The 26,363-nt window shown below is 43.2% G+C and overlaps 1 protein-coding gene across 12 annotated transcripts in view; it reads left to right on the top strand.

The window, feature by feature from the left end:
• Positions 1-26,363, top strand: part of si:ch211-285f17.1 (sickle tail protein homolog) — a 464,466-nt gene that overhangs the window by 392,731 nt on the left and 45,372 nt on the right. For all 12 annotated transcript variants that reach the window (XM_039753955.1, XM_039753954.1, XM_039753962.1 and 9 more), the window contains 3 exons: positions 2,855-3,030; positions 14,810-14,940; positions 19,605-19,752. In XM_039753955.1, the coding sequence (XP_039609889.1) occupies positions 2,855-3,030; positions 14,810-14,940; positions 19,605-19,752 (455 nt within the window). The remainder of the gene's footprint in view (positions 1-2,854; positions 3,031-14,809; positions 14,941-19,604; positions 19,753-26,363) is intronic.

Raw genomic sequence — 26,363 nt, 5'->3', positions numbered from 1 at the left:
TGTCAGAGATGTTTATTTGTAAATTTTGAGGTGTTTGTTTATTATTCTCACTATAACAGATGAAAATAAACAAGTGAGATGGGAAAATTTTCATTTTTCCTTTAGTTGCATAATAAATCTGCACACTAATAGTTGCCTAATAATTGTGTGCACATATGTATTCCCTGATGATGTTCACACTCACATTTCCGTTGTGAAACATTCAGGTTTCAGGTTTATTAACATTTTGGATTGACTGACAGCACTGTGTTTGTTCCATATTAAAATTAATCCTCAAAAATACAACTTGCCTAATAATCGTGCACACAGTGTATGGCTACTTCCACAATACTGCATTTTATGTTTAAAAATGCAGGCATTAGTCTCCATTTTTGCTTTTCGTTCACACCACCCCAGAACTGCAATGTGGATGGGTGAAAACGAAGAGTTTTGAAAATGTGGACTCTGATTGTTGGTTCACGCTTTTCACATGGGCCTGCCCTGATTGGATCCTGTTCATTACAACGTGTCATACCCTGATTAGTCATAGAAGAGAAGCACATGCCAACATAAGGGACACAGAAGAGTTGATTTCCTTGGTGCTTGTTGTGTTGTTTACCTGTGTGCATTGAAATTTACGTATGGGTGTGTGACGATGCGGGTTTGGCTCCACGCTCCCATTGCTGTTCGGGAGCCCTTGAACCCAACACCGTCGGTAATGTCACCAATGAGCTAGACAGTTGAGGCAATAAACAATTGAGGAAGGGGATGGTATAAATGTGCAAAAGTGCTTTTAATAAAAACAGTCAACAAAACAGTGTTCAATAAATAGTGCAGTGATTCAAAGTTCAAGTAAGTAAATAATCCATAAAAGAAATGTGGAGGTTAAAAACAATAGAAAAAACAACCCTTTTAAAACGAGGTTAAAATGTTCCTTAGGAAGCGGTCTTCTAAAAGCACCAATAAGCCCGGTGCTGTTCTCCGCTAGCGTCTCACCTGCTTCTCAGCAAACTGCAGCTGCCATTTTCAACTCACACACACAGGTCTGGTGACCTCCCGATCCTGGCTTCGGTCTGGCACTCATCCCAGGCCTGAGACTTGGACTCCTTAGTTTCCAGGACGCTCACACCAAGGACCTCAACTCCAAGCGTCCCGACTCCCGCTGCATTTCCGGCCTTCCGCGGCCAGTCACCTTTCCCTGGTCACTCCCGCTACCTGCTCGCTCAGCGGGAGCAACTTCCAACTCTAACTCCTGGATGTAGGCCCAACACCCAGGCTTCCTCGCAGCTGCCCACGAGCGCTCATTCGCTCGCTCGCTCGCTCACTCACTCACCCATACACTCTTTGTCTCTCTCTCGCTCCATATAACCTCCGTCCTCTCTTCCTTTTTTTCCTCTCGTTCTTTTCAGATCCCCCTCCCAACCGACTCGCACTTCTTTTATATCAATCAATCAATCAATCAACATTTATTTATATAGCACATATTCATACAAAAAAATGTAGCTCAAAGTGCTTTACAAAATGAATAGAAAAATAGAAGACACAATAAAAAATAACATAAGTCAACATTAATTAACATAGAATAAGAGTAAGGTCCGATGGCCAGGGTGGACAGAAAAAACAAAAAAAAAAACTCCAAAGGCTGGAGAAAAAAATAAAATCTGTAGGGGTTCCAGACCAAGAGACCGCCCAGTCCCCTCTGGGCAATCTACCTAAGGTAAATCAAACAGTCCTCTTTGTATTTAGGGTTTTCATGGAAGGACCTGATGATGATGGTCACATAGACTTCTGGCTTTCAGTCCATCAATGTTGGTGCATCATGATGCTTTGAGTACAGCAAGGGGCCACAGCAGCTGCAGCACATTAGCCACGGGAACAATCACGAATGTGGGCAGTTCCTCACCTGTGCACTCGGTGAGAAATGCCCACACCGCAGATCGCCCCGTGGCTTGCTATGGCCCAACGCCCCCTCACTAAGCCGCGAGCGAGGTGATGATTTATTTAAAAAAACGGCCTTTGCTAAGCGAGCTGTGGACCCCTAACACCACAGGGTGCAGTCTGAATGGTGCATACATGCACAAAAAAAGCAATGATTGGTTGCTGCAGTTTTGTGATAATTCCCATGGCCAAATGCATAACCAATAGTACAAGAAAAAAAGCAAGCCACAGTTAGCCAAAGTAATTGATTTAGATGGGATGCCTACAGAGGACACTAGTTTTGCTGTTTCTGCTGATGCATGCGGTGTCGGTGTAAATCATATGTGTCGTTTTAGTGTAGGCAGAGATACGTTCTTAAATGCTAGTGTGGTTGGAGATTGTTTTCATTAAAAAACCTTTAATATAGCTTAATATAATGTGGACGTAGCTTAACTGGGCCTTGCAATGGCGCGCCGACCCAGCTGTGACCCGGAATTAGACTAAACGGGATTTGACAATGTTATTTTATGTTACATTTTTCATAGACGGCAGCCTCCCACGGTGCTGCACTTCCTACAAAAGTGTCAACTTGGTTAGCATTTGCGTTTAATAGCAAAGTCTTATCCGAACAAGAACCCCAGGCTGATGTTTGCCCACTGAGAGTGTCAAGATTTTGATAAAGTAAAACACCTGAGGGACTGAAGCGAGTGCATGCAGGGGTATATGGGGGTCTGCTGTTATGAGACGGACTGGCGCCGTGTCCGGGGCTTGTTTATGCCTTGTGCCAGCTATGATAGACTCCGGCACCCGCAACACTGGTTAGGATTAAGTGGGTTAAAAAAATGAAATGACGTGACGTACATTTTTTGGTTAAGTGTAATCTGAAGGTGACAGAGGAGGTGTGTGACAGGGCCGTCATTGTGCTGAATTTTTCCTTTGTTTTGCGTGTCCACGCCAGATGCAAAACCAGGAAACACTGAGTCTGATGCTGAAGAAGGCAGAAGCCGAGATCAACAGCAAAGTGACGGAGGTCGTGAAAAGACTTGAAGACCCCGTGCAGAGGCAGAGGATGCTGGTCGAGGAAGACAGGCAGAAATATCTAGCTGAAGAGGAGAAGATCATCCAACAGCTTTGGTGATATATTCATTTAACCTTCTTTACATTTTGACTTTATAACTGGGGGTCTAGGGTGGTCCAAGATGTGCTCGTGTCACAGTTGTTCGCCTTTTAAGTAGCCACTAGTGGGACGCTGCCTATACTGTATTAAAAACACTTGTATCAACATTTATTTTTCTCCTAAATGACTTGCACTTGGCAAATGACATTAGACATTTATGCAACGTTTGTTTGTGTATAATGTGACCACTGCCATTTGAAGGGTCTCACTTAAATGCTCTACTGGGGATTAAATTGACAGATTTGTGCTTTACACTCCAAAGTGTCAACTGTGGACCACCAGCTTGTATTATAGGCAGCACAGTTTAGTAAACCCTTACCTCATAAACCACCTTTCTTACTCAGTAAGTGCTTCTTACCACATTACATTAGATTATAATTTGATATCCTGATGAAATTAAAATTTTACAGAAACTCAAAAAAAAAATTGTGTGTATATACAGTGGTGTGAAAAACTATTTGCCCCCTTCCTGATTTCTTATTCTTTTGCATGTTTGTCACACAAAATGTTTCTGATCATCAAACACATTTAACCATTAGTCAAATATAACACAAGTAAACACAAAATGCAGTTTTTAAATGATGGTTTTTATTATTTAGGGAGAAAAAAAAATCCAAACCAACATGGCCCTGTGTGAAAAAGTAATTGCCCCCTGAACCTAATAACTGGTTGGGCCACCCTTAGCAGCAATAACTGCAATCAAGCGTTTGATAACTTGCAATGAGTCTTTTACAGCGCTCTGGAGGAATTTTGGCCCACTCATCTTTGCAGAATTGTTGTAATTCAGCTTTATTTGAGGGTTTTCTAGCATGAAGCGCCTTTTTAAGGTCATGCCATAGCATCTCAATTGGATTCAGGTCAGGACTTTGACTAGGCCACTCTAAAGTCTTCATTTTGTTTTTCTTCAGCCATTCAGAGGTGGATTTGCTGGTGTGTTTTGGGTCATTGTCCTGTTGCAGCACCCAAGATCGCTTCAGCTTGAGTTGACGAACAGATGGCCGGACATTCTCCTTCAGGATTTTTGTAGACAGTAGAATTCATGGTTCCATCTATCACAGCAAGCCTTCCAGGTCCTGAAGCAGCAAAACAACCCCAGACCATCACACTACCACCACCATATTTTACTGTTGGTATGATGTTCTTTTTCTGAAATGCTGTGTTCCTTTTACGCCAGATGTAACGGGACATTTGCCTTCCAAAAGTTCAACTTTTGTCTCATCAGTCCACAAGGTATTTTCCCAAAAGTCTTGGCAATCATTGAGATGTTTCTTAGCACAATTGAGACGAGCCCTAATGTTCTTTTTGCTTAACAGTGGTTTGCGTCTTGGAAATCTGCCATGCAGGCCGTTTTTGCCCAGTCTCTTTCTTATGGTGGAGTCGTGAACACTGACCTTAATTGAGGCAGTGAGGCCTGCAGTTCTTTAGACGTTGTCCTGGGGTCTTTGTGACCTCTCGGATGAGTCGTCTCTGCGCTCTTGGGGTAATTTTGGTCGGCCGGCCAATCCTGGGAAGGTTCACCACTGTTCCATGTTTTTGCCATTTGTGGATAATGGCTCTCACTGTGGTTCGCTGGAGTCCCAAAGCTTTAGAAATGGCTTTATAACCTTTACCAGACTGATAGATCTCAATTACTTCTGTTCTCATTTGTTCCTGAATTTCTTTGGATCTTGGCATGATGTCTAGCTTTTGAGGTGCTTTTGGTCTACTTCTCTGTGTCAGGCAGCTCCTATTGAAGTGATTTCTTGATTGAAACAGGTGTGGCAGTAATCAGCCCTGGGGGGGCTACGGAAATTGAACTCAGGTGTGATACACCACAGTTAGGTGATTTTTGAACAAGGGGGCAATTACTTTTTCACACAGGGCCATGTAGGTTTGGATTTTTTTTCTCCCTAAATACTAAAAACCATCATTTAAAAACTGCATTTTGTGTTTACTTGTGTTATATTTGACTAATGGTTAAATGTGTTTGATGATCAGAAACATTTTGTGTGACAAACATGCAAAAGAATAAGAAATCAGGAAGGGGGCAAATCGTTTTTCACACCACTGTATATGTTTTTATTTTCTCACGTCTTAGCCCCCAGTTTAGTTCCTCTAGTTACCATGATAAATTACACAAAGCTTTATCACAATCAAACAATATGAACTGGTGGCACAAGAGATCAGAATTTTTCGCTATTCACTGTACAGAAGCGTCCGTGCTGATATGACCTTTCTGTCCAGCTCTTCAGAGCTTTTCAGAGGTTTTTGTTGGTGCTGGAAACTGTTTGCGATGGTCTTCTACAACTTGTAGGAGGTCCTGTTTCTGTTCTTCTTGGTTTGTGATGGCCGAATTGAATGACTGAATCAGTGCCACTCCTCTCTCCGCTGCATCATTGACCACTTTCAGGTGTTTGACATTGCACTGACCTGAAATATATGCTTCATTACTGTCCCATGAGTCAGGATCGTCCACGAGGAAGTCCTGTGAAATCTCCATCCTGGACTGTTTTCTTCTCAACAGCATGCAAATGAAAAATCGACTTAGCTCTTGTCTGTTAGAAGGTAGCTTACAGCCAGTCATGGTCTCAGAGAGTCCTCCTATAAGCCATCCACCGTGTCGTGATTGCCTTGACTTAATATCTACAGCTGATGTCATCTTGCTTAAGTCCTTCACCTATACCTGTTATGCAAATATAGCAGTATTGAGTAATTAGGACTCGGTAAGTTTATAATTTTGGTACAGCTTTGTAGCAATCTAAAGATGCAGATAGAAATAAGAAATAATCCCATCTGGCTTATAGGACTACGCTATGCAAACAGCCGAACAGCACTGTAACATTTTCTTCTTGCTGTCTCAGTTCCTCTGTTATCACTCACAAGGAGTACAGTACAGGCCAAAAGTTTTTACACCCCTCCTCATTCAATGTGTTTTCTTTATTTTCATGACCATTTACTGCACTCCATCACTCTCCTTCTTGGTCAAATAGCCCTTACACAGCCGGGTCATTGTCCTGTTGAAAAATAAATGATCGTCCAACTAACCTGACTTCTGCACAACACAACTGCTGGTCCCAACCCCATTGATAAAGCAAGAAATCCCACTAAATCATCCTGATAAGGCACACCTGTGAAGTGAAAACCATTTCAGGTGACTACCTGTTGAAGCTCATCGAGAGAATGCCAAGAGTGTGCAAAGCAGTAATCAGAGCAAAGGGTGGCTATTTTGAAGAAACTAGAATATAAAACATGTTTTCAGTTTTTTCACCTTTTTTTGTTAAGTACATAACTCCACATGTGTTCATTCATAGTTTTGATGCCTTCGGTGAGAATCTAGCAATGTAAATGGTCATGAAAATCAAGAAAACACATTGAATGAGGAGCTGTGTCCAAACGTTTGGCCTGTACTGTGTGTAAGCCTGTTACTGATAAAATACTGGAATCACACAAGTTAACTTTGGGAACTGTGGGTGGCACAGTGGTGGCGCAGCTGCCTCGCAGTCAGGAGACCTGGGTTTGCTTCCCGGGTCCTCCCTGAGTGGAGTTTGCATGTTCTCCCCGTGTCTGCGTGGGTGTCCTCCCACAGTCCAAAGACATGCAGGTTAGGTTCATTGGTGATTCTAAATTGTGCTTGGTGTGTGCGCCCTGCGGTGGGCTGGCGCCCTGCCTGGGGTTTGTTTCCTGCCTTGTGCCCTGTGTTGGCTGGGATTGGCTCCAGCAGACCCCTGTGACCCTGTAGTTAGGATATAGCAGGTTGGATGATGGATGGATGGAGCTGTGAATGAAATCTGCCTGTATTAGCATATACAAAATACCCGTTTTTTCATTTATTGCTTTATTTTACGTTTCTTACACAAGTGTCACAACAACAAAAGTAAACTCTAGGCATAGAAAAACAAACTAGGCATAGATAAAAAAACAGTACAAATTTATTTTAAAAGCTCAGTTATGCTGAATATTCCAAGTACAACACCTGTCAATAACAAGCATAATAGTTACATGAAAAGGGGATTTTACAATAAATACTGATGACTTCAGAAGCATTGTGCCACCAGTAAATGTTGTTATATTATCTCCATGTTTTTTTCATGTATCATTTTTATGAAAACGAACATTTCTACAGGGTAAGACTTCACAAAATAGATATGTTACTTTTTCGCATATTGTTTATTGGCACCCTAATATACATACTGTACATAAGTATGTATGTATGTGTGTATATATGTTTGTATGTGTGTATCTATGTATGTATGTGTGTGTACGTATGTATATGTAATATATACACACACTATATATATATATATATATATATATATATATATATATATATATATATATATATATATATAGTCGGGGTCTGCTTTTATGATCGATTTTTCGGGTTTCAAGACCCGACTCTTACATGAGTATATACGGTACTAAATACAGAACTGGTACACATAACAGGCAGAGATCAGGGTAGAAACCCAGAAAGTCAGTCAGTCAGTCATCTTCCAACCAGCTATATCCTAACACAGGGCCACAGGGGTGCCCAGGCGCCAATCCCAGCCAGCACAGGGTGCAAGGCAGGAACAAACCCCGGACAGGGTGCCAGCCCACTGTAGGACACATGCACACCATGCCCACACTAGGGACAATTTAGGATCGCCAATGCACCTCACCTGCATGTCTTTGGACTGTGGGGAGAAACCCACGCAGACACGGGGAGAACATGCAGACTCCACTCAGGGAGGACCCGGGAAGCAAACCCAGGTCTCCTTACTGCGAGGCAGCTGCACCACCATGTCGCCCAAGTAGAATCTGATTAAACCTAAATAGGAACCAACAATATCTGTCCACTGTGGCCAGTTGACAATGGAGGAGATTTAAATCATAAAATAGAAGGTCTAAAATGAAGTCACCGTCCTGGAGACCTTGGCCAACTGGCCGTCTACCCGCTCCTGGGCTTCCACAGAGATGTCTGTGCTTCTCCTCCAATCAAATGCGAGAATCTCTCCCATCGGTTGATTCCAGTGCTCCTTTATCCGAGATGACTATTCCGTACAGAAGGAGAGCAGCCTGGCAGTAGAGCACTGGCACCAAGTGCCACCAAGAAGAGAAACAGAATAGAGGGGGGTGTCATGAGACAAAAGGAACAAAGAAGAAGGTGGTCCACCCCGTATATTGTCAGGAACGACCGAGTCAGAAGTTATGACTGAGGGGTGTTGATTGGAGGGCTCAGAAGGACTTCGAGGTGCAGGACAGGAAGGGGTGGGTTCTTAACCGGAAGTGAGGTCTGCAGGAGGGCGTGGCGGTTTGATAGCGGAAGTTCTATTTGTGAGTGCCTTCTGGTGGTCTGCGTAAGAGGGAGAAGTGGCAATAGTACCATTCATCCATCCCCTGGCTTGGCGTCATACTTTCAGTAAAGCCAGTCAGCTGTGTGACAGGCGTTAGTAACTACTTAGATTTCTCGCTCTGGATCATCGCTCGAGCTTGTCATTTTTTAATCCTCAACTCCAGATCTTCACCCTTTTGCTCTTTCCATCCTCGGACAAGCAGCTCCTCCAGTAGGGTGTAATAAAGGTGCATTAGGTGACGGCCGTGCTGCCGGGTGGATATGGCAATGCTTAATATATCCCACTTTATGAGCGTAAAGCTTATTGATACCAAAAGCGCTTTTCTGATGAGGTGTTCTTGCATCTCCAGACTTTGAATTGTTTGCCACCGAGAGGATGAACGACTCCTGCTGGGTCACACACGGTGTTAGTGAATGTGTGCTTCACGGGGTAACAGCTCATCCGCGAGGGAGCCATGCTGACACACTAAAGGGTTTTGGCTTTGCACATTCTGGCAAACTGTAATTTAGAGTTCAAATAACACCTAAGGGATAAAAATGAAAGCGCAGCTGACAAATCTCAATGTCGGTATGGACCAAAACCCCTTGTTGAATCTGCGCCATGAAGGATTACGGCAGTTCTGGACACTGAAGGGGGTCCGACACGGTACTATCAAGGCGTACCTAATAAAGCGGCCACTGAGTGTGCAAAGCTGACAGATCGCTAAACGCACAAAGGCACCGATTTGTTTGAACTGGCAGGAAAGCAAACTGCTTTTGAAAGCCGTCATGTTAATAACTTGTTGAGCCATAGAAGTGGGGTGGGTGGGGGGGGAGATAAAGAAGAACTCCGCTCGGCAGCATCTGGGGGTCCACGGTCAGCTGCTGTTCTAGCCGGCCCCTCTAAAGAAGAAATCATGGGGCAGCTGTTTCTCACTCCTGGCGTGTGGTCCACTTGTTTTCTTGGTCCGCATTCTTCTGGCGCTCCTGCACTGCAGTGTCCTTGTCATGACTTCCCCCGGGGGGGACTTTAGAGTGTCCGTACAAACACTTCCTACCCTGCACTCCAAGGTGGTCTCCAGAGAAAAGCGCTGTATAAAAAGAAAGAAAGGTACATTGAATTGAAATGAGTTTCCTAAGGGAGAGCTCTCAGCAGAATTGCATTTCATGGCAGGCACAGCTGCCATCCATAAAAGGTGGCAGACTTGTCAGTGTGTGCCAATGGAGAAAGAAAAAAATGGGATCAAAAATAAAATTTAGGAATGCTGGTAGGCATCCCAAAAATCAACTGTGGGATGAGAACTGGGTCATTTTACACATAAAAAGTGGGGGGGGGTGGTCACCAGTCGGCCCAGTATTTCAGATCATTCGGTGGGTCCTCCGACCCCTTGGGCTGTTGACTTTCATTCTTGGAGAATCCAGAAATCACGCGGATGTAAATCGAAGTCTTCAGTGATTTAGATACTCGGCTTAAGTGGTCTTTGGGTGAAATGACATGTGGGGGATGCCAACCTCGATGACTGCTATGTGACAGTCCGGGTTGGACCCACACTTCTTGATTGTTTCCCAGAATTGGTGGTGACATTACCCGAGAATGAGCCGGATACGCACACAGGCAGCAGGGCGTTTGGTGCAAGAGTCTAGTGCTTTTGTTAAAATCAAACAATAAAACTGCAATACATAATACAATAATCTATAAAATGATATGTAAAGTAGAGGTTAAAATCAATAAATAGATTCAATAAAAAGCAAAGTTTAAATCGAGGGCAAACCAGATGTAAGCAGGAGAGCATGGGCACCATCGTTGTCATTAGAAGAAGAAGATGGAGGTGGATTGGACACACTGTCAGACTTCATCATAAGAACAGCTGTCCACGGGACCCCTGAAGGCAAACAAAACTGTGGAAAGACAAGTGAGGACCCCCAACCGAAGCTGAAGTGGAGGAACTTGAAAGCTGGCGGCATAGTGGCCAATAGCACCAGATGTAGGCCAGATTTGAACTTGGGTCACTGGCGCTGTCAGACAGCCACACATGTTATGTAGGCAACAATAATATGAATAATGCAAGAAATTAAACACAAATATAACCTGACAGATGCTTTAAATGCTTACAGTTAAGGACAGGAGCAGAGGTGAGCAAAAACTTTATTTAGAAATATAAACCAAAAAACTCAGGTGGATAATTAACATACAGTACTTGAGTAAGGCATTTTAACCAGAAAATTGCTTCAGGGGGGCACTATGGAGAGGCTGACCCTGTACTCTGACCCCCAAAAGGTCATGTGAAAAGACAGCATCCCCTCAGAAATTAACAAAGCATATCAAATCAAAAAATCAAATACGATGTAAAGAGTTTTCCAAGCAGTCACCCAAGTGTGGAGCTGCTATTTGAAGGTTGCTTTAAAGCTTGGTGCAGTTTCTCCTATCATTGCTTAATGGAAGCACTGTTATGCAGGTAGAATTGGTGCCCGGAACACAGAGATGAGAATAAAGTGGCATCAGCATAGCAGCAGACATCTGCCATGATGGAGACGATATGCTACATGAGCAACCATGGAAGCTTTTATCAAAATCTGCAAACTCGGCTTCTTTCATTTTTCAGACTGCACAAAAAGAACTAATTGATAAGGCCACACTGCCATCTGGTGGAGTGCAGCAGAATTACACCACTTGTGTCTCAAGTAGCATGTGGTAAAATCCATTTGTTTCTTTATAGGGCTTAGTTGAAGGGTAAATCAGAGAAAATCCCTGCAGCATTAAGTGCAAGAAGACCCACACACTGGTGGGACGGTGTGCCATTCTGTTGCTGGGTACATTCACACATCTATAAACAGACTGACAGATTGTACTTAATGTGTCTCATGGGAGGAATATACAGTCATGGCCAAAAGTTTGCAGAAGGACACAAGTATTAGATTTCACAAAGTTTGCTGCTTTAGTGCTTTTAGGTCTTTTTGCCAGATGTTTCAATGTATTCTGAAGTAGAATTACAAGCAGTTCAGAAGTTTCAAAGGCTTTTATTGACAATGACATTAAGTTTATGCACCGAGTCAATATTTGCAGTGTTGGCCCTTCTTTCTTTTTCAAGACCTCTACAGTTCACCCTGGCAGGCTGGCAATCAACTTCTGAGCCAAATCAAATTAAGGTCTGGGGTGTTTCCTGGCCATGGACCCCAAATTTCGATGTTTTGTTCCCCGAGCCACTTAGTTCTCACTTTTGCCTTCTGGCCCGGTGCTCCATCATGTTGGAAAAGGCACTGCTGGTCACCAAAATTGCTCTGGGATGGTTGGGAGAAGTTGTTGTTTTGTGAAAAGCAATACTCAAAACTTTTGGCCATGACTGTACATAGAAAGATAGAAAGAAAGGTAGATAGATAGGAAAGGGCATAGATAGATAGATAGATAGATAGGCACTATATGATAGATAGATAGATAGATAGATAGGCACTATATGATAGATAGATAGATAGATAGATAGGCACTATATGATAGATAGATAGATAGATAGATAGGCACTATATGATAGATAGATAGATAGATAGGCACTATATGATAGATAGATAGATAGATAGATAGATAGGCACTATATGATAGATAGATAGATAGATAGATAGGCACTATATGATAGATAGATAGATAGATAGGCACTATATGATAGATAGATAGATAGATAGATAGATAGATAGATAGATAGATAGGCACTATATGATAGATAGATAGATAGGCACTATATGATAGATAGATAGATAGATAGGCACTATATGATAGATAGATAGGCACTATATGATAGATAGATAGATAGATAGATAGATAGGCACTATATGATAGATAGATAGAAAGGCACTATATGATAGATAGATAGATAGAGTGAAAGGCACTATATCATAGATAGATAGAATGAAAGGCACTATATGATAGATAGATAGATAGAATGAAAGGCACTATATGATAGATAGATAGAATGAAAGGCACTATATGATAGATAGATAAATAGATAGATAGATAGAATGAAAGGCACTATATGATAGATAGATATGACAGGCACCATATGATTGATTGATTGATTGATAGATAGCAAAGGGCATTGTAAGATAGACAGATAGGAAAGGGCATTATTAGATAGGTAGGTAGGGCGGTCTTAATTTGTCCTCAGGGGGAAATTTGGCTTTTTACTGAAAGCTCTTTAAATAAATAAATACATAAATATATCAATAAATAATTACACACACACTCACCAGAATAACTAAAATGCAAGGTAACTAAAAAGAAAGAAAACTTCTGATGTGGCAGTCCCAGTGTGACACTTTACAGATGTGTTACAGCTGTTAGTATATTGGAGCCCCCAATTGCGTTTCTCCACCCACTTCTGCTGAATGACTTGCTGGCTGAAAGTCCTCAGTGTTGGTGTGTCGCAGAGAGGATGTGCAGCAAGTTCATAATGGCACTCAGTTTTGTTTTAATTCTGTCTGACCTCCAGGGTGTCCAAAGTGAGTCCCATAACTGAGTCTGCCCTTTTAATTAGCTTGTTGTTTCGGTGGTCCTCTATAAAAGTGGTGTTACCAGCCCAGCACACCATACTGGCCATCACAGAGTTGTAGAAGATGTGAAGGAGGTCACTTCACACAAACTCCTAAGAAAAAAAAAAAAAAAACAACCTGATTCTTTTGTTCCTTTGTGGTCCGGGACCAGTCCAACCTCTCATTGATGTAGACCCCCAAGTACTTGTAGGAACGGACCACTTCTACATCCACTCCTTGGACAGTGACCAGTCATGGAGGCTCTTTGGTGTTTGGTGAAAGTCAATAAGCAGTTCCTTGGTTTTGCTGATGTTAAGTTGCAGACAGTTCATAAAGTTCTCCCCCCGACTCCTCTCCTTTGTCTCACCCCCCTTATCAATACACCCCATAAGTGCAGAATCATAAGAGAATTTCTGCCAGTGACCTGACCTGACCTGACCTGCTGTTATTTATAGTGTACAGAGTGAAGAGTAAAGCAGACAGGCCTGTTCCTTATGCTGCTCCAGTGTCCTTGAATCTCGCACACGATGGTCTGCCCGAGTGATAGTCCACTATCCATGACACCACAGGCTTGTCCACCTGACTTGACCCTCTTCACAGGGATGGGTGAAGGCACTGAAGAAATCAAAACTTCTGCACCATCTTGTCCTATAGAGATGTAGTGTTAATTGACCAAGCAAGATCAGGCATCAGGTGCTCTTGACCAGTTCTTTTGCAGAGCCCTCAATGTGCAGTGGGGCGTGGACATCATGGGTCTTCCTGAAGTCGGTCAGCCATCATCTCTTTCGTCTCGTCCACAATCAGAGACAGAATGTTGCACTTGTACCAGTCCACTCATCATGGTGTCTCCATTCTGTCGGCTGACTCATCTCCATCGCTGTCACTAACCGCCATGGTGTCGCTCACAAACTCAGTCAGAGCTGCATGCAGCTGTACAGTGATGAGTCAACAGAGTGAACAGAAGTGGGCCGAGTACACGGCCCTGGGGGGCACCAGTGCTAAGCATGACGGTGCTGGAGATGAAAAATGAAAATAACTGTTGGGGGGGGAAAAAAAAATAGAACTGCAAAAGTAAAAGTCAGGTAAATAAGCAGGCTAGAGCTTGGTGCTCAGGGCTTGTCGGGCTGGCATGACTCCACCAAGATGGCGACTGTGAGCAGCCAAGAGAACAGGAAGAAAAAATAGTTCCAAAAATCAGTGATAAAATAGTTATTTCTAGTTTCCTTTTGTTTTCACAAGAATGTCTCCATCTATTATCCATTATCCAACTCGCTATATCCTAACACAGGGTCACGGGGGTCTGCTGGAGCCAATCCCAGCCTCACAGGGTGCAAGGCAGGAACAAATCTCAGGCAGGGCACACACACACACAGAATAGAGACAATTTAGGATCGCCAATCCACCTAACCTGCATGTGTTTGGACTGTGGGAGGAAACCGGAGCACCCGGAGGACACGCACACGCAGACACAGGGAGAACATGCAAACTCCACGCAGGGAGGACCCGGGAAGCAAACCCAGGTCTCCTTACTGCTGCCCGCAAGAATGTCTCAAAAACGCAAAAGGCGTATGTTCTTAAATGGAAACCGCAGCAAGGTGGACGTATTTGCTACGTTTTAATGGCTTTTTAATCCCCCCATGGGCCCGTGTATCCATTAGTCCCATTGTGTGCTGCATGAATAGACAAAGTATCTTTAAAATTTATTTAAAAAAAAAAAAAATACACCTTCACTTGAAATCACAGTTTTATGTGGCTAATAAACATATACCATGATTGTGAAGAAAGAACTGTGACTTGAAAAATTTGAAACTTATCCTTTACGTGTATTTTTCTGGAATGTTGTGTTGATTTATGTCAAGGTAGGCACTGGTGGAACTCGTTCTGGAACACATGAACTGAAAATTGCTATTTCTTTGTGCCGACAGCGAGCTGGAGAAGTATGTGGATGACCTGAAGAAAGACTCCACCACCGTCCACAAAGCTGTCACCTTGAAGGACGTGGAGGATGGCGCCGTGTCGCTGAGGAAGGTCGGGGAATCGCTGGCATCCCTAAAAGGCAAGTTGTAGCGATCTCCCCTTTTTGTTGAATGAAGAGCCCTCACACACAGAATATCTCCTAGTCTTAGGGGGAAAAAAAAAATTCTATCAGGAACGGCAACCGACAGAACCTAAGCCTCAATTTGGAGTTTCCAGATGAAATGTACTTATGTTATGGAAGTGATCACCCAATCAATCTTTCATCAAACACAAAAATAATATATATTTTAAACAACAATAAACCCTTATAAACAATTCCTATAATCACTATATCTATACAAACCCCTTGAACACTCTAATATATTACCCAGAATTCGGCGCAGCAGTGAAGAAAGCAAAAAAAAAGCCAGAAGGAAAGAAGGAAAAAATGAAAAAGAAGAAGAAATATCCTATTTCTATCTTCTCAATTACATATATCTAAATAACCAACGGATGCATACATATAATTCCCCCAATGTACCCCAGTCCCTTTTATGTTAACTTTGTCCAAAAGTTTATCTTCACTCGGCCAGGGAAAAACTGCAGTAGCGCTAGCGACCAATCCTGAGGTGATGCCGCTGAGACTATTTACTGAACTTAGATAGCAAGAAGAGATCTCACCGGCTTAGGGTCAGTTCTTTTTGAGGAGGGATGAAAATCCGTCACACCCGGGAGTCTCCGCGCTAGCGTTCGTCCATGGCCGACGCCCACTTCATTACAGCCAAGACAAGACGTGAACTCCGAAGGTCTTTTTAGGTTTAATGGAAAACCTATCCATGCACCCAACAGTCTTTAATCCAGAGTCTCTCTTGAATGCTTTACTGCTTGCAGCTCCGTGTTATACGCCTTCCCATCTCCTTTCCTCCAGTTCACCTTCTACTCCTTCTCGTTTCTTCTTGTTTTTTTTTTTCTTCATACGTGCCGCCTTGCCTTTTTAAAGTCATTAACCTTCACGTCACACCAACGTACCGTATGGCAAGGACCCACAGGCGTAGTTTGGCCCCCCAACTCCCCTTAAAGAGATATCCCCAGTACGTTATTTTCTAGGACCCCTCTGAAAGAAGCAAGAGGCGGATCCAGCTAAAAAGTACACAAAAAACATAATATGTGACAACGTTATCGACCGTATATCAACTACCACTCAGGTGAACTGGGCGAGTTTCAGGTGGAAACTCCTCACGCCGTTCTTTACTTGGCTCTTCGCGGCTTCTTTTCGTGTTCCGGTGTTAACCGCCGTGAGACAAGAGCGTGTTTGACCGTGTGCTAAAACTCAGTCAGACGTTCGCGCTGGACTGGGGAGCTGTTTGCAGTGAGGAGGTTGTGGCTTCTCTTCCCGGGTCCTCCCTGCATGGAGAGAAAAGAGCACATATAAATGTAAAGAATTATTTATTATTTTTAGGCCAATATGCTGTGACCTGCCCGATGGAGGGCTGGAGACCCCCCCTGACCGTTTTCCCATTTTCCTTGCAGCTAGTGTTATATTTCATCTGTGGCTTATGTTTAATTTCATTTTTGTTGTCGTTTCCTTTAATTGTGAATTGTAATTTTTCATGTGTTTATTGCTTTTATTACATTTATGTTAAGAGTTTTAGGTTTATTATTTAAGATTTATGTAATGCATATAGAGGTTTCACATGAACCGATATTTCGGTACGAAGGTTCTGAAAACGTAACACTGCCAGCTTTTTTACAGTACCAAGAAAGTCGATATTACGCTAATATGTGACTCCCAAGTAGACCAGTTATTCTGGAAAGCTCAATAATAGACGTGAGTAAAAACTACATATGGAACATGGGTGACCTGTGAAATGAGCCTTGATGCCAGCTGTTTGCTGAGCTGTGGTCCAAAGTCCGTGGATGTAGGGGCATTGCGGCACCCCCCAAAACCCCAGACACAACCTCACTGACAGAAAACCCAGTTTACATAAAGGGTCTATTTGCACAGATACCTTACAAAACGGGATAAAAAGTGGCAAATGGCTTTGTCCTCTCCTTCCACTCTTTCAGGTGAGTCTTTGTCCTTCTTCCATCAAACTCCAACTCACCTGAATGAGATCAAGTGGCTTCTTTTATCTTGGACCCTATCTAAAACTCTTATCTGTTTTATCTTACTTCCGGTGCCAGGGCATTGTCTGATGGAAGCACATCTGGGTCGAGCAGAAGTAGGGATGATGGATCTCTGCCCATGGAACCCAACGAGACTACCCATTGGGACTCCAGTGCCCAACATGCCTTACGGGTGTCCACACAGGCAGCATCACCCAAGGAGGCTGCCACCTAATGTGTCGGGGGAGTATGTAGCCTTGCCAGGTTGTCTCCCCCCTGTCTTTTCATCCCATTGGCCTCCAAGCCAGGTGTTGTTCCTCAGTCCCACCCTACTGGGATGCCAGTGTACCCACTGCCACACTGGTATCTTCTACCTTCCTTCTTTTGATCTGTGCCCTCTTCTTGTGCCTCAGGGCTGGCCCCCTGTCTATGTTAGGAATCTTGCCCCATCCTGGCCAGGACGTCCACCTGTGCGCATCTCCATCACATAGTCTGCTATCAAAAGTCACTAAAGATTTGCTTCAGTGGGTAAAGACCCTTTGTATGTAGAATTAGTGTGTGACCCTTAAAGGTGACCCAATAAAGAGGTTCGGAAACAAATTAGTGGTCTTCAGGAGGAAGTGAATAGCACACTTAAAGTGTGGTTAAGACGCCGGGCGGCACATTCACAGCTTCTCTCTCTAACTGTGCCATGATGCTATGAATGTGAATTTTTCATATGTTGGACCAATTGTGTCAAAGTTCACTCACCTGGACAGATGCACTAATAAAAACAAAAATTTGGGAGCGGATGGATTGACACGCCTTTCAGGGTTTGATTATCACCCTGCAAATAGGATTTGAAAATGGAGGCCGGGTGCAGCTGTTTTCTTCATTTGGTGAATTCATAGCTGCTAGGACACCAGCGAGTGCACATGCAGGCCTAACGTTAAACACGTAACTTGCAGAAACTTGCACAATTCTAGGAAGTGTCACTTGCTAATCACATAAACGACTCACAATTACAGGAAGCGCCTCATGCTGTTCCATGCCGTATTCTCAGGACAAAGTTAAAGAAGGGTCACTCTCCATACTTCCATTTTAGTACAGAGAGACTCTCAGAGGACTACGTGCATGTCTTGTCGCAGATTCTTGAAGGCTCTGGCTACTCCGTGGATTCAGTTGCTCAGCATTGTTAATAGGCCCTAGTAGACTGTGCCAAGCCTAAGATGACATAATGGAGACATTCAGGCCTGACACCTGAGCAATGTGAAGTAGATACCTTATTATAGTTACACCAGCCAACTGTATCATCCATCCATCCATTTTCCAACTCGCTATATCCTAACTTCAGGGTCACGGGGGTGTGCTGGAGCCAATCCCAGCCAACACAGGGCGCAAGGCAGGAAAGAAACCCCGGGCAGGGTGCGTGCGCGCACACACACTAGGGACAATTTAGAATTGCCAATGCACCTAACCTGCATGTCTTTGGACTGTGGAAGGAAACTGGAGCACCCACGCAGACATGGAGAGAACATGCAAACTCCACGCAGGGAGGACCAAAGAAGCGAACCCGGGTCTCCTAACTGCGAGGCAGCAGCGCTACCCACTGCACCACCGTGCCGCCCCCAAATGTATCATTGTCTCATTATACACATCTCACAAGGGCCGGAATAGTAGATAGATTTTGGGGTCCATCTACTCCCTGCCATTGTTTAGGCATTGCACTGACTCACTGTCACTTGACCTACAGCAGGGATCTTCACGTTCATTCATGAGAGCCACAGTTGTGCAAACATTGGGCTGATTCCACATCCTTGTGCTTTGGGCCCACCCTGCCGACTGTGTCCTTATGAGAATAAGTTAGTCACTGTCTACTATTACTCCTAACTACCAGACAGTGTTCAGAAGCCATTAAGTAGGCAAACAGAATGTCAGGTTATATAGCGCCTTGATGTGTGCAGTACAAGTCACAGGAGGTTCTGCTCAGGCTTTATAACACACTGGTGAGGCCTCATCTGGAGTCCTGTGTGCAGTTTGGGTCTCCAGGCTACAAAAAGGACATAACAGCACAAGAGAAGGTCCAGAGAAGAGCAACTAGGCTGATTCAGGGCTACAGGGGATGAGTTTTGAGGAAAGATTAAAAGAGCGGAGCCTTTACAGTTTAAGTAAAAGGAGATTAAGAGGAGACCTGACTGAAGTGTTTAAAATGATGAAGGGAATTAGTCCAGTGGATCGAGACGGTGACTTTAAAACGAGTTCATCAAGAGCACGGGGACACAGTTGGAAACTTGTTAAGGGGAACTTTCATACAAATATTAGGAAGTTTTTCCTCACACAGAGAACCAAAGGCACTTGGAATAAGAAACTAAGCAGTGTGGTGGACAGTAGGACTTTAGGGACCTTAAAAACTCGACATGATGTTGTTTTGGAAGAAATAAGTAGATATGACTGGTGAGCTTTGTTGGAATGAATGTCCTGTTCTCATCCAGATTGTTCTGTTGTTCTAATGCTTGGAATACGTGACCAAGTAATGTGGACAGTGGGACTTTAGGGACCCTCAAAGCCTGATTTGATGTTATTTTGGAAGAATTAAGTTGACAGGACTGGCGAGCTTTGTTGGGCTGAGTGGCCTGTTCTAGTCTGGATTGTTCTAACGTTCCTTTTCTTGATATGCAGGAGAGTTCCCCGCCTTACAGAACAGGATGAGAGGAGTGCTGCGAGTGGAAGTGGACGCTGTCAAGTTTTTGAAGGAGGAGCCCCACAAGCTGGACTGCATGTTGAAGAGAGTCAAGACGCTGACAGAAATCCTCACTGAACTGAGACGGTAGGACAGATTGGATTGGCGGGAGGCAGGGGTGTGTGTTTGGGGACTTGTTGTGATTTATAGGGAAACCAATGCATTCATCTCTAATCTGTATGCTGGGCGGTAATTCAAATAATCAGACATTTTATTTATATAGCACATTTTCTTACAAATGGTGTAGCTCAAAGTGCTTTACAAGATGAAGAAAGAAAAGTTCATGTAAAATAAAAATATCTTTAGGCAATACTAAATAACAAAGAATAAAGCGAGGTCAGATGGCCGGGAGGACAGAAAAATCAAAAGAACAAAACCAAAGTAAGATATCAGTCTGACCACAAAGTACTGGTGCTGTCTGAAAGCAGTGCAACCCGCTCAAAGGTGTGTCCAGCTAGTGTTACATGCTGATGTGATAAGAAATCCTGTCGTGTGTGTGTGTGTGCGCCAAGTGAGACGGAATTGTTCCGGTCACTTACAGTGGTGTGAAAAACTATTTGCCCCCTTCCTCATTTCTTATTCTTTTGCATGTTTGTCACACAAAATGTTTCTGATCATCAAACACATTTCAGCATTAGTCAAATATGACACAAATAAACACAAAATGCAGTTTTTAAATGATTTTTATTATTTAGGGAGAAAAAAAATCCAAACCTACATGGCCCTGTGTGAAAAAGTAATTGCCCCCTGAACCTAATAACTGGTTGGGCCACCCTTAGCAGCAATAACTGCAATCAAGCGTTTGCGATAACTTGCAATGAGTCTTTTACAGCGCTCTGGAGGAATTTTGGCCCACTCATCTTTGCAGAATTGTTGTAATTCAGCTTTATTTGAGGGTTTTCTAGCATGAAGCGCCTTTTTAAGGTCATGCCATAGCATCTCAATTGGATTCAGGTCAGGACTTTGACTAGGCCACTCCAAAGTCTTCATTTTGTTTTTCTTTAGCCATTCAGAGGTGGATTTGCTGGTGTGTTTTGGGTCATTGTCCTGTTGCAGCACCCAAGATCGCTTCAGCTTGAGTTGACGAACAGATGGCTGGACATTCTCCTTCAGGATTTTTTGGTAGACAGTAGAATTCATGGCTCCATCTATCACAGCAAGCCTTCCAGGTCCTGAAGCAGCAAAACAACCCCAGACCATCACACTACCACCACCATATTTTACTGTTGGTATGATGTTCTTTTTCTGAAATGCTGTGTTCCTTTTACGCCAGATGTAATGTAAAAAGTTCAACTTTTGTCTCATCAGTCCACAAGGTATTTTCCCAAAAGTCTTGGCAATCATTGAGATGTTTCTAGCAAAATTGAGACGAGCCCTAATGTTCTTTTGCTTAACAGTGGTTTGCGTCTTGGAAATCTGCCATGCAGGCCGTTTTTGCCCAGTCTCTTTCTTATGGTGGAGTCGTGAACACTGACCTTAATTGAGGCAAGTGAGGCCTGCAGTTCTTTAGACGTTGTCCTGGGGTCTTTTGTGACCTCTCGGATGAGTCGCCTCTGCGCTCTTGGGGTAATTTTGGTCGGCCGGCCACTCCTGGGAAGGTTCACCACTGTTCCATGTTTTTGCCATTTGTGGATAATGGCTCTCACTGTGGTTCGCTGGAGTCCCAAAGCTTTAGAAATGGCTTTATAACCTTTACCAGACTGATAGATCTCAATTACTTCTGTTCTCATTTGTTCCTGAATTTCTTTGGATCTTGGCATGATGTCTAGCTTTTGAGGTGCTTTTGGTCTACTTCTCTGTGTCAGGCAGCTCCTATTGAAGTGATTTCTTGATTGAAACAGGTGTGGCAGTAATCAGGCCTGGGGTGGCTATGGAAATTGAACTCAGGTGTGATACACCACAGTTAGGTGATTTTTGAACAAGGGGCAATTACTTTTTCACACAGGGCCATGTAGGTTTGGATTTTTTCTCCCTAAATAATAAAAACCATCATTTAAAAACTGCATTTTGTGTTTACTTGTGTTATATTTGACTAATGGTTAAATGTGTTTGATGATCAGAAACGTTTTGTGTGACAAACATGCAAAAGAATAAGAAATCAGGAAGGGGGAAAATAGTTTTTCACACCACTGTATGTGTCTGACAGCTAGACAAATACAGACTTCATACACACAATACATACACAAATGTCGAGAGGTTTGCTTACCTCGGCAGTGACATTCATGTCTCTGGTGACTCTTTCTATGAAGCCAGTAGACAGATTGGGAGAGTCATGAGGTCTCTAGGGGTGTGTGGCGCTCCTGATATCTCTGAAAAAGGATGAAGGTCCAAGTCTTTAGAGTTCTGGTGTTTCCTGTTTTGTTATATGGTTGCGAGACATGGACGCTATCCAGTGACCTGAGACGAAGACTGGATTCCTGTGTCTCTCCGGAAAATCTTTGGGTACAGCTGGTTTGACTTTGTGTTGCTCATGGAGTCCCAAATGGGAAATATTACATGCGTTTTGAGGGAGCATCAGTTACGGCACTACGGCCATGTGGCACGATTACCCAAGGGTGATCCGGCTCATAGGATCGTCATTGTTGAGGACCTGAGCGGCTGGACCAAGCCAAGGGGTCGCCCACGTAACACATGGCTGCGGCAGATGGAGGGTCATTTCCAGAGGGCGGGACTTCCTCTTTTCCTTTTTCCTGGCATTTCCATTCTTAACATTCCTCTCCCAATATACTCATCATCTCTCCTCTGCACATGTCCAAACCAGCACAATCTCACCTCTCTGACTTTGTCTCCCAACCGTCCAACCTGAGCTGACCTTCTAATACCCTCATTTCTAATCCTGTTCATCCTCGTCACACCCAATGCAAATCTTAACGTCTTTAACTCTGCCACCTCCAGCTCCGTCTCCTGCTTTCTGGTCAGTGCCACCGTCTCCAGCCCATATAACATTAGCTGGTCTCACTACCGTCCTGTAGACCTTCCCGTTCCCTCTTGCTGATACTCGTCTGTCACAAATCACTCCTGACACTCTTCTCCACCCACTCCACCCTGCCTGCACTCTCTTTTTCGCCTCTCTTCCACACTCACCGTTACTCTGTACTGTTGATCCCAAGTATTTAAACTCATCCACCTTTGCCAACTCTACTCCCTGCATCCTCACCATTCCACTGACCTCCCTCTCATTCACGCTCATGTATTATGTCTTGGTGGTCCTACTGACTTTCATTCCTCCCCTCTCCTCTCTTATCTCCACCTCTCCAGGGTCTCCTCATCCTGCTCCCTACTATCGCTACAGATCACAATATCATCAGCAAACATCACAGTCCGTGGGGACTCCTGTCTAATCTCGTCTGTCAACCTGTCCATCACCACTACAAATAAGAAAGGGCTCAGAGCCGATCCCTGATGCAATCCCACCTCCATCACTCCTACCACAGACCTCACCACAGTCACTCTTCCCTCGTTCATATCCTGTACCACTCTTACGTACTTCTCTTCTTCTCCCGACTTCCTCATACAATACCACAGCTCCTCTTAGTCACCCTGTCATATGCTTTCTCCAGGTCCACAAAGACGCAATGCAACTCCTTCTGGCCTTCACTCTACTTCTCCATCAACATCCTCAGAGCAAACATCTCATGTGTGGTGCTCTTTCTTGGCATGAAACCATCCTGCTGCTCACTAATCATCACCGAGCTTCCACTACTCATTCCTATGACTTCACGAAAGAATATTTTAAAAAAAGAAAACCGTTTGTAGCAATACCAATAAGTGCAGCAGAAAATAAAATAATTTAAGAAAGAATTCATTGTACTCTGTACAGGTGACAATAAAATAAAACTATAACAACAACAACAATAATATTTATTTCTATAGCACATTTTCATTAGAACATTAGACGACTCTCGACGAGAACAGCCCAACAAAGCTCGCCAGTCCTATCCACTTATTTCTTCCAGAAAAACATCAAGTCGAGTTTTGAAAGTCCCTAACGTCTGACTGTCTACCTCACTACCCGGCCTCTTATTCCAAGTGTCTGTCATTCTTTGTGCAAAAACAAACTTCCTAATGTTGTGTGAAATTTCCCCTTAACAAGTTTCCAACTGTGTCCCCGTGTTCTTGATGAACTCATTTTAAAGTCACCGTCTCGATCCACTGGACTGATTCCCTTCATAATTTTAAACACTTCAACAACAACATTTATTTCTATAGCACATTTTCTTTCAAACTATGCAGCTCAAAGTGCTTTACATGATGAAGAAAGAGAAAAAAGACAAAGTAAGAATTAAAATCAGAGAACACTAATTAACATAGAATAAAAGTAAGGTCCGATGGCCAGGGAGGACAGGAAAAACAAAAAACTCCAGACGGCTGGAGAAAAAATAAAATCTGCAGGGGGTCCGAGGCCACAAGACCACCCAGCCCCCTCTAGACATTCTACCTAACATAAATGACCTCAATCAGTCCTCATGGTATTCAAGGTTCTCATGGAAGAACTTGATGATGATGGTCACGTGGACTTCTGGCCTTTTATCCATCAATGTAGGGACATCACGGTGCTTTGATCAGCTGGTGGTGGTGCAGTTCGCCACCACAGAAAACTGGGAAAAGAACAGAAGAGAAAGTAGGGGTTAGTACGGATTTTGGAGCCACCATGAATAGTAATGATAAGTAAATGAATATACAGAGTATCAGTATTAAGTTAAAGTGAAGTTATAAAAAGGCCATGTTAAAGTAATGTGTTTTCAGCATTGTTTTAAAGTGCTCCACTGTATCAGCCTGGTGAATTCCTATTGGCAGGCTATTCCAGATTTTAGGTGCCTAACCGCAGAATGCCGCCTCACCACTTCTTTTAAGTTTAGCTCTTGGAATTCTAAGCAGACACTCATTTGAAGATCTAAGGCCAGGGGTGGGCAGATTCAGTCCTGGAGGGCCGCAGTGGCTGCAGATTTTTGTTCCAACCCATTTGCTTAATAAGAAGCAATTATTATTCAAGTAACATTTCTGCTTCACCTTAGTTGTCTCGCTGATTAAGATTTTGAACCCTTATTGCTTATTTTAGTCTTAAACAGCTGTAGTCTTGGTTTTTAATTACACCTTATTAGCAATAAGATGCAAATGACAAAAGAGAACAGCATTTCTCCATTTCGGTTGTTTCCATTTACACCTGTGTGTATTTATCATGCATTATTGGGTTTAATTAAATAGTTGGAAGGAAAGTGAAGAGAAAAAAGTGAAGCACTGAGAATAAGTCATCTGTTTAAGACTTCAAATCATTTGGATGATATCCTTAGAAAGGAAAAAAAAATCTAGGATATGAGAATGACTTGACATGGCAGAGTTAAAGGACTAGCAAGCCATGAAATTAAATAATTGACAAGGATTGGTTATTAATTAAGCAACTGGGTTGGAACAAAAACCTGCAACCACTGCGGCCCTCCAGGACTGAATCTGCCCACCCCTGATCTAAGGTGACGATTTGGAGTGTAAGGTGTCAGACATTCCGAAATATAAGATGGAGTGAGATTATTTAAAGCTTTGTAAACTATAAGCAGGATTTTAAAGTCAATCCTGAATGACACAGGTAACCAGTGTAGTGACATCAAAACTGGAGACATGTGCTCGGATTTTCTTTTCCTAGTTAAGATTCTAGCAGCTGCATTCTGTACTCGTTGTAATCGATTGATGTCTTTTTTGGGTGTTCCTGAGAGGAGAGCGTTGCAGTCATCTAGTCGACTGAAAACAAAAGTGTGGCTTAATTTCTTGCAATGTTATCAGGGGTCAGTCAGGTGTCCTCTTCATCTTCTTTTTCTTAAACTGTAAAGGCTGAGCTCTTTTAATCTTTCCTCATAACTCATCCCCTGTAGCCCTGGATCAGCCTCATTGCTCTTCTTTGGACCTTCTCTTGTGCTGTTATGTCCTTTTTGTAGCCTGGAGACCAAAACTGCACACAGGACTCCAGATGAGACCTCACCAGTGTGTTATAAAGACTTGAGCAGGACCTCCTGTGACTTGTACTCCACACATCAAGGCGCTATATAACCTGACATTTTGTTAGCCTTCTTAATGGCTTCTGAACACGGTCTAGCAATTGATAGCTTAGAGTCCACTATGACTCCTAAATCCTTCTCATGAGGGGTATTCTCGACCGCCCATTGTGTATTTTTCCTTCCTATGTGTAATAATTTACATTTGCAGACATTAACTTTCATCTGCCCAAGCCTGTCTGCTGTCCAAGTCCTTCTGTGATATAACGGATTCCAAATTATCAGCTAATCCACCTATCTTGGTATCATCTGCATCATTTATCATTCATCAGTATTATTTTCATACAAATGATGTTGTTCAAAGTGCTTTACAGGATGAAGAAAAAGAAAAAAGACAAAATATAAAAAATAAAATTAGGCAATCCTAATTAACATAGAATAAAAGTAAGGTCCAATGGCCAGGGAGGACAGAAAAACAAAATCTGCAGGGGTTTCCGAGGCCACCCAGCGCCCTCCAGGCATTCTACCTAGCATACGTTTAAGGGTCTTTTATTTAGAATAAGCTTTCATATTGGGGGGAAAGATCAAATACAAAAGTATAAATGAGTAAAAAAAATACTTTTGATACCCTTATTCTGGGAGTGTTCTTTTTGTTCTTTACTGTGGGAGAAGATTTGACATTAGAGACCCTGAAGAAGGGGGCTCACTGTGAAA

This window comes from Polypterus senegalus, chromosome 5 (genome assembly GCF_016835505.1).
Source record: "Polypterus senegalus isolate Bchr_013 chromosome 5, ASM1683550v1, whole genome shotgun sequence".
In the NCBI taxonomy this organism is placed as follows: domain Eukaryota; kingdom Metazoa; phylum Chordata; class Cladistia; order Polypteriformes; family Polypteridae; genus Polypterus; species Polypterus senegalus.
The sequence above is the reverse complement of the archived record's forward strand: the minus strand, read 5'-3'. Positions and strand labels throughout refer to the sequence as shown.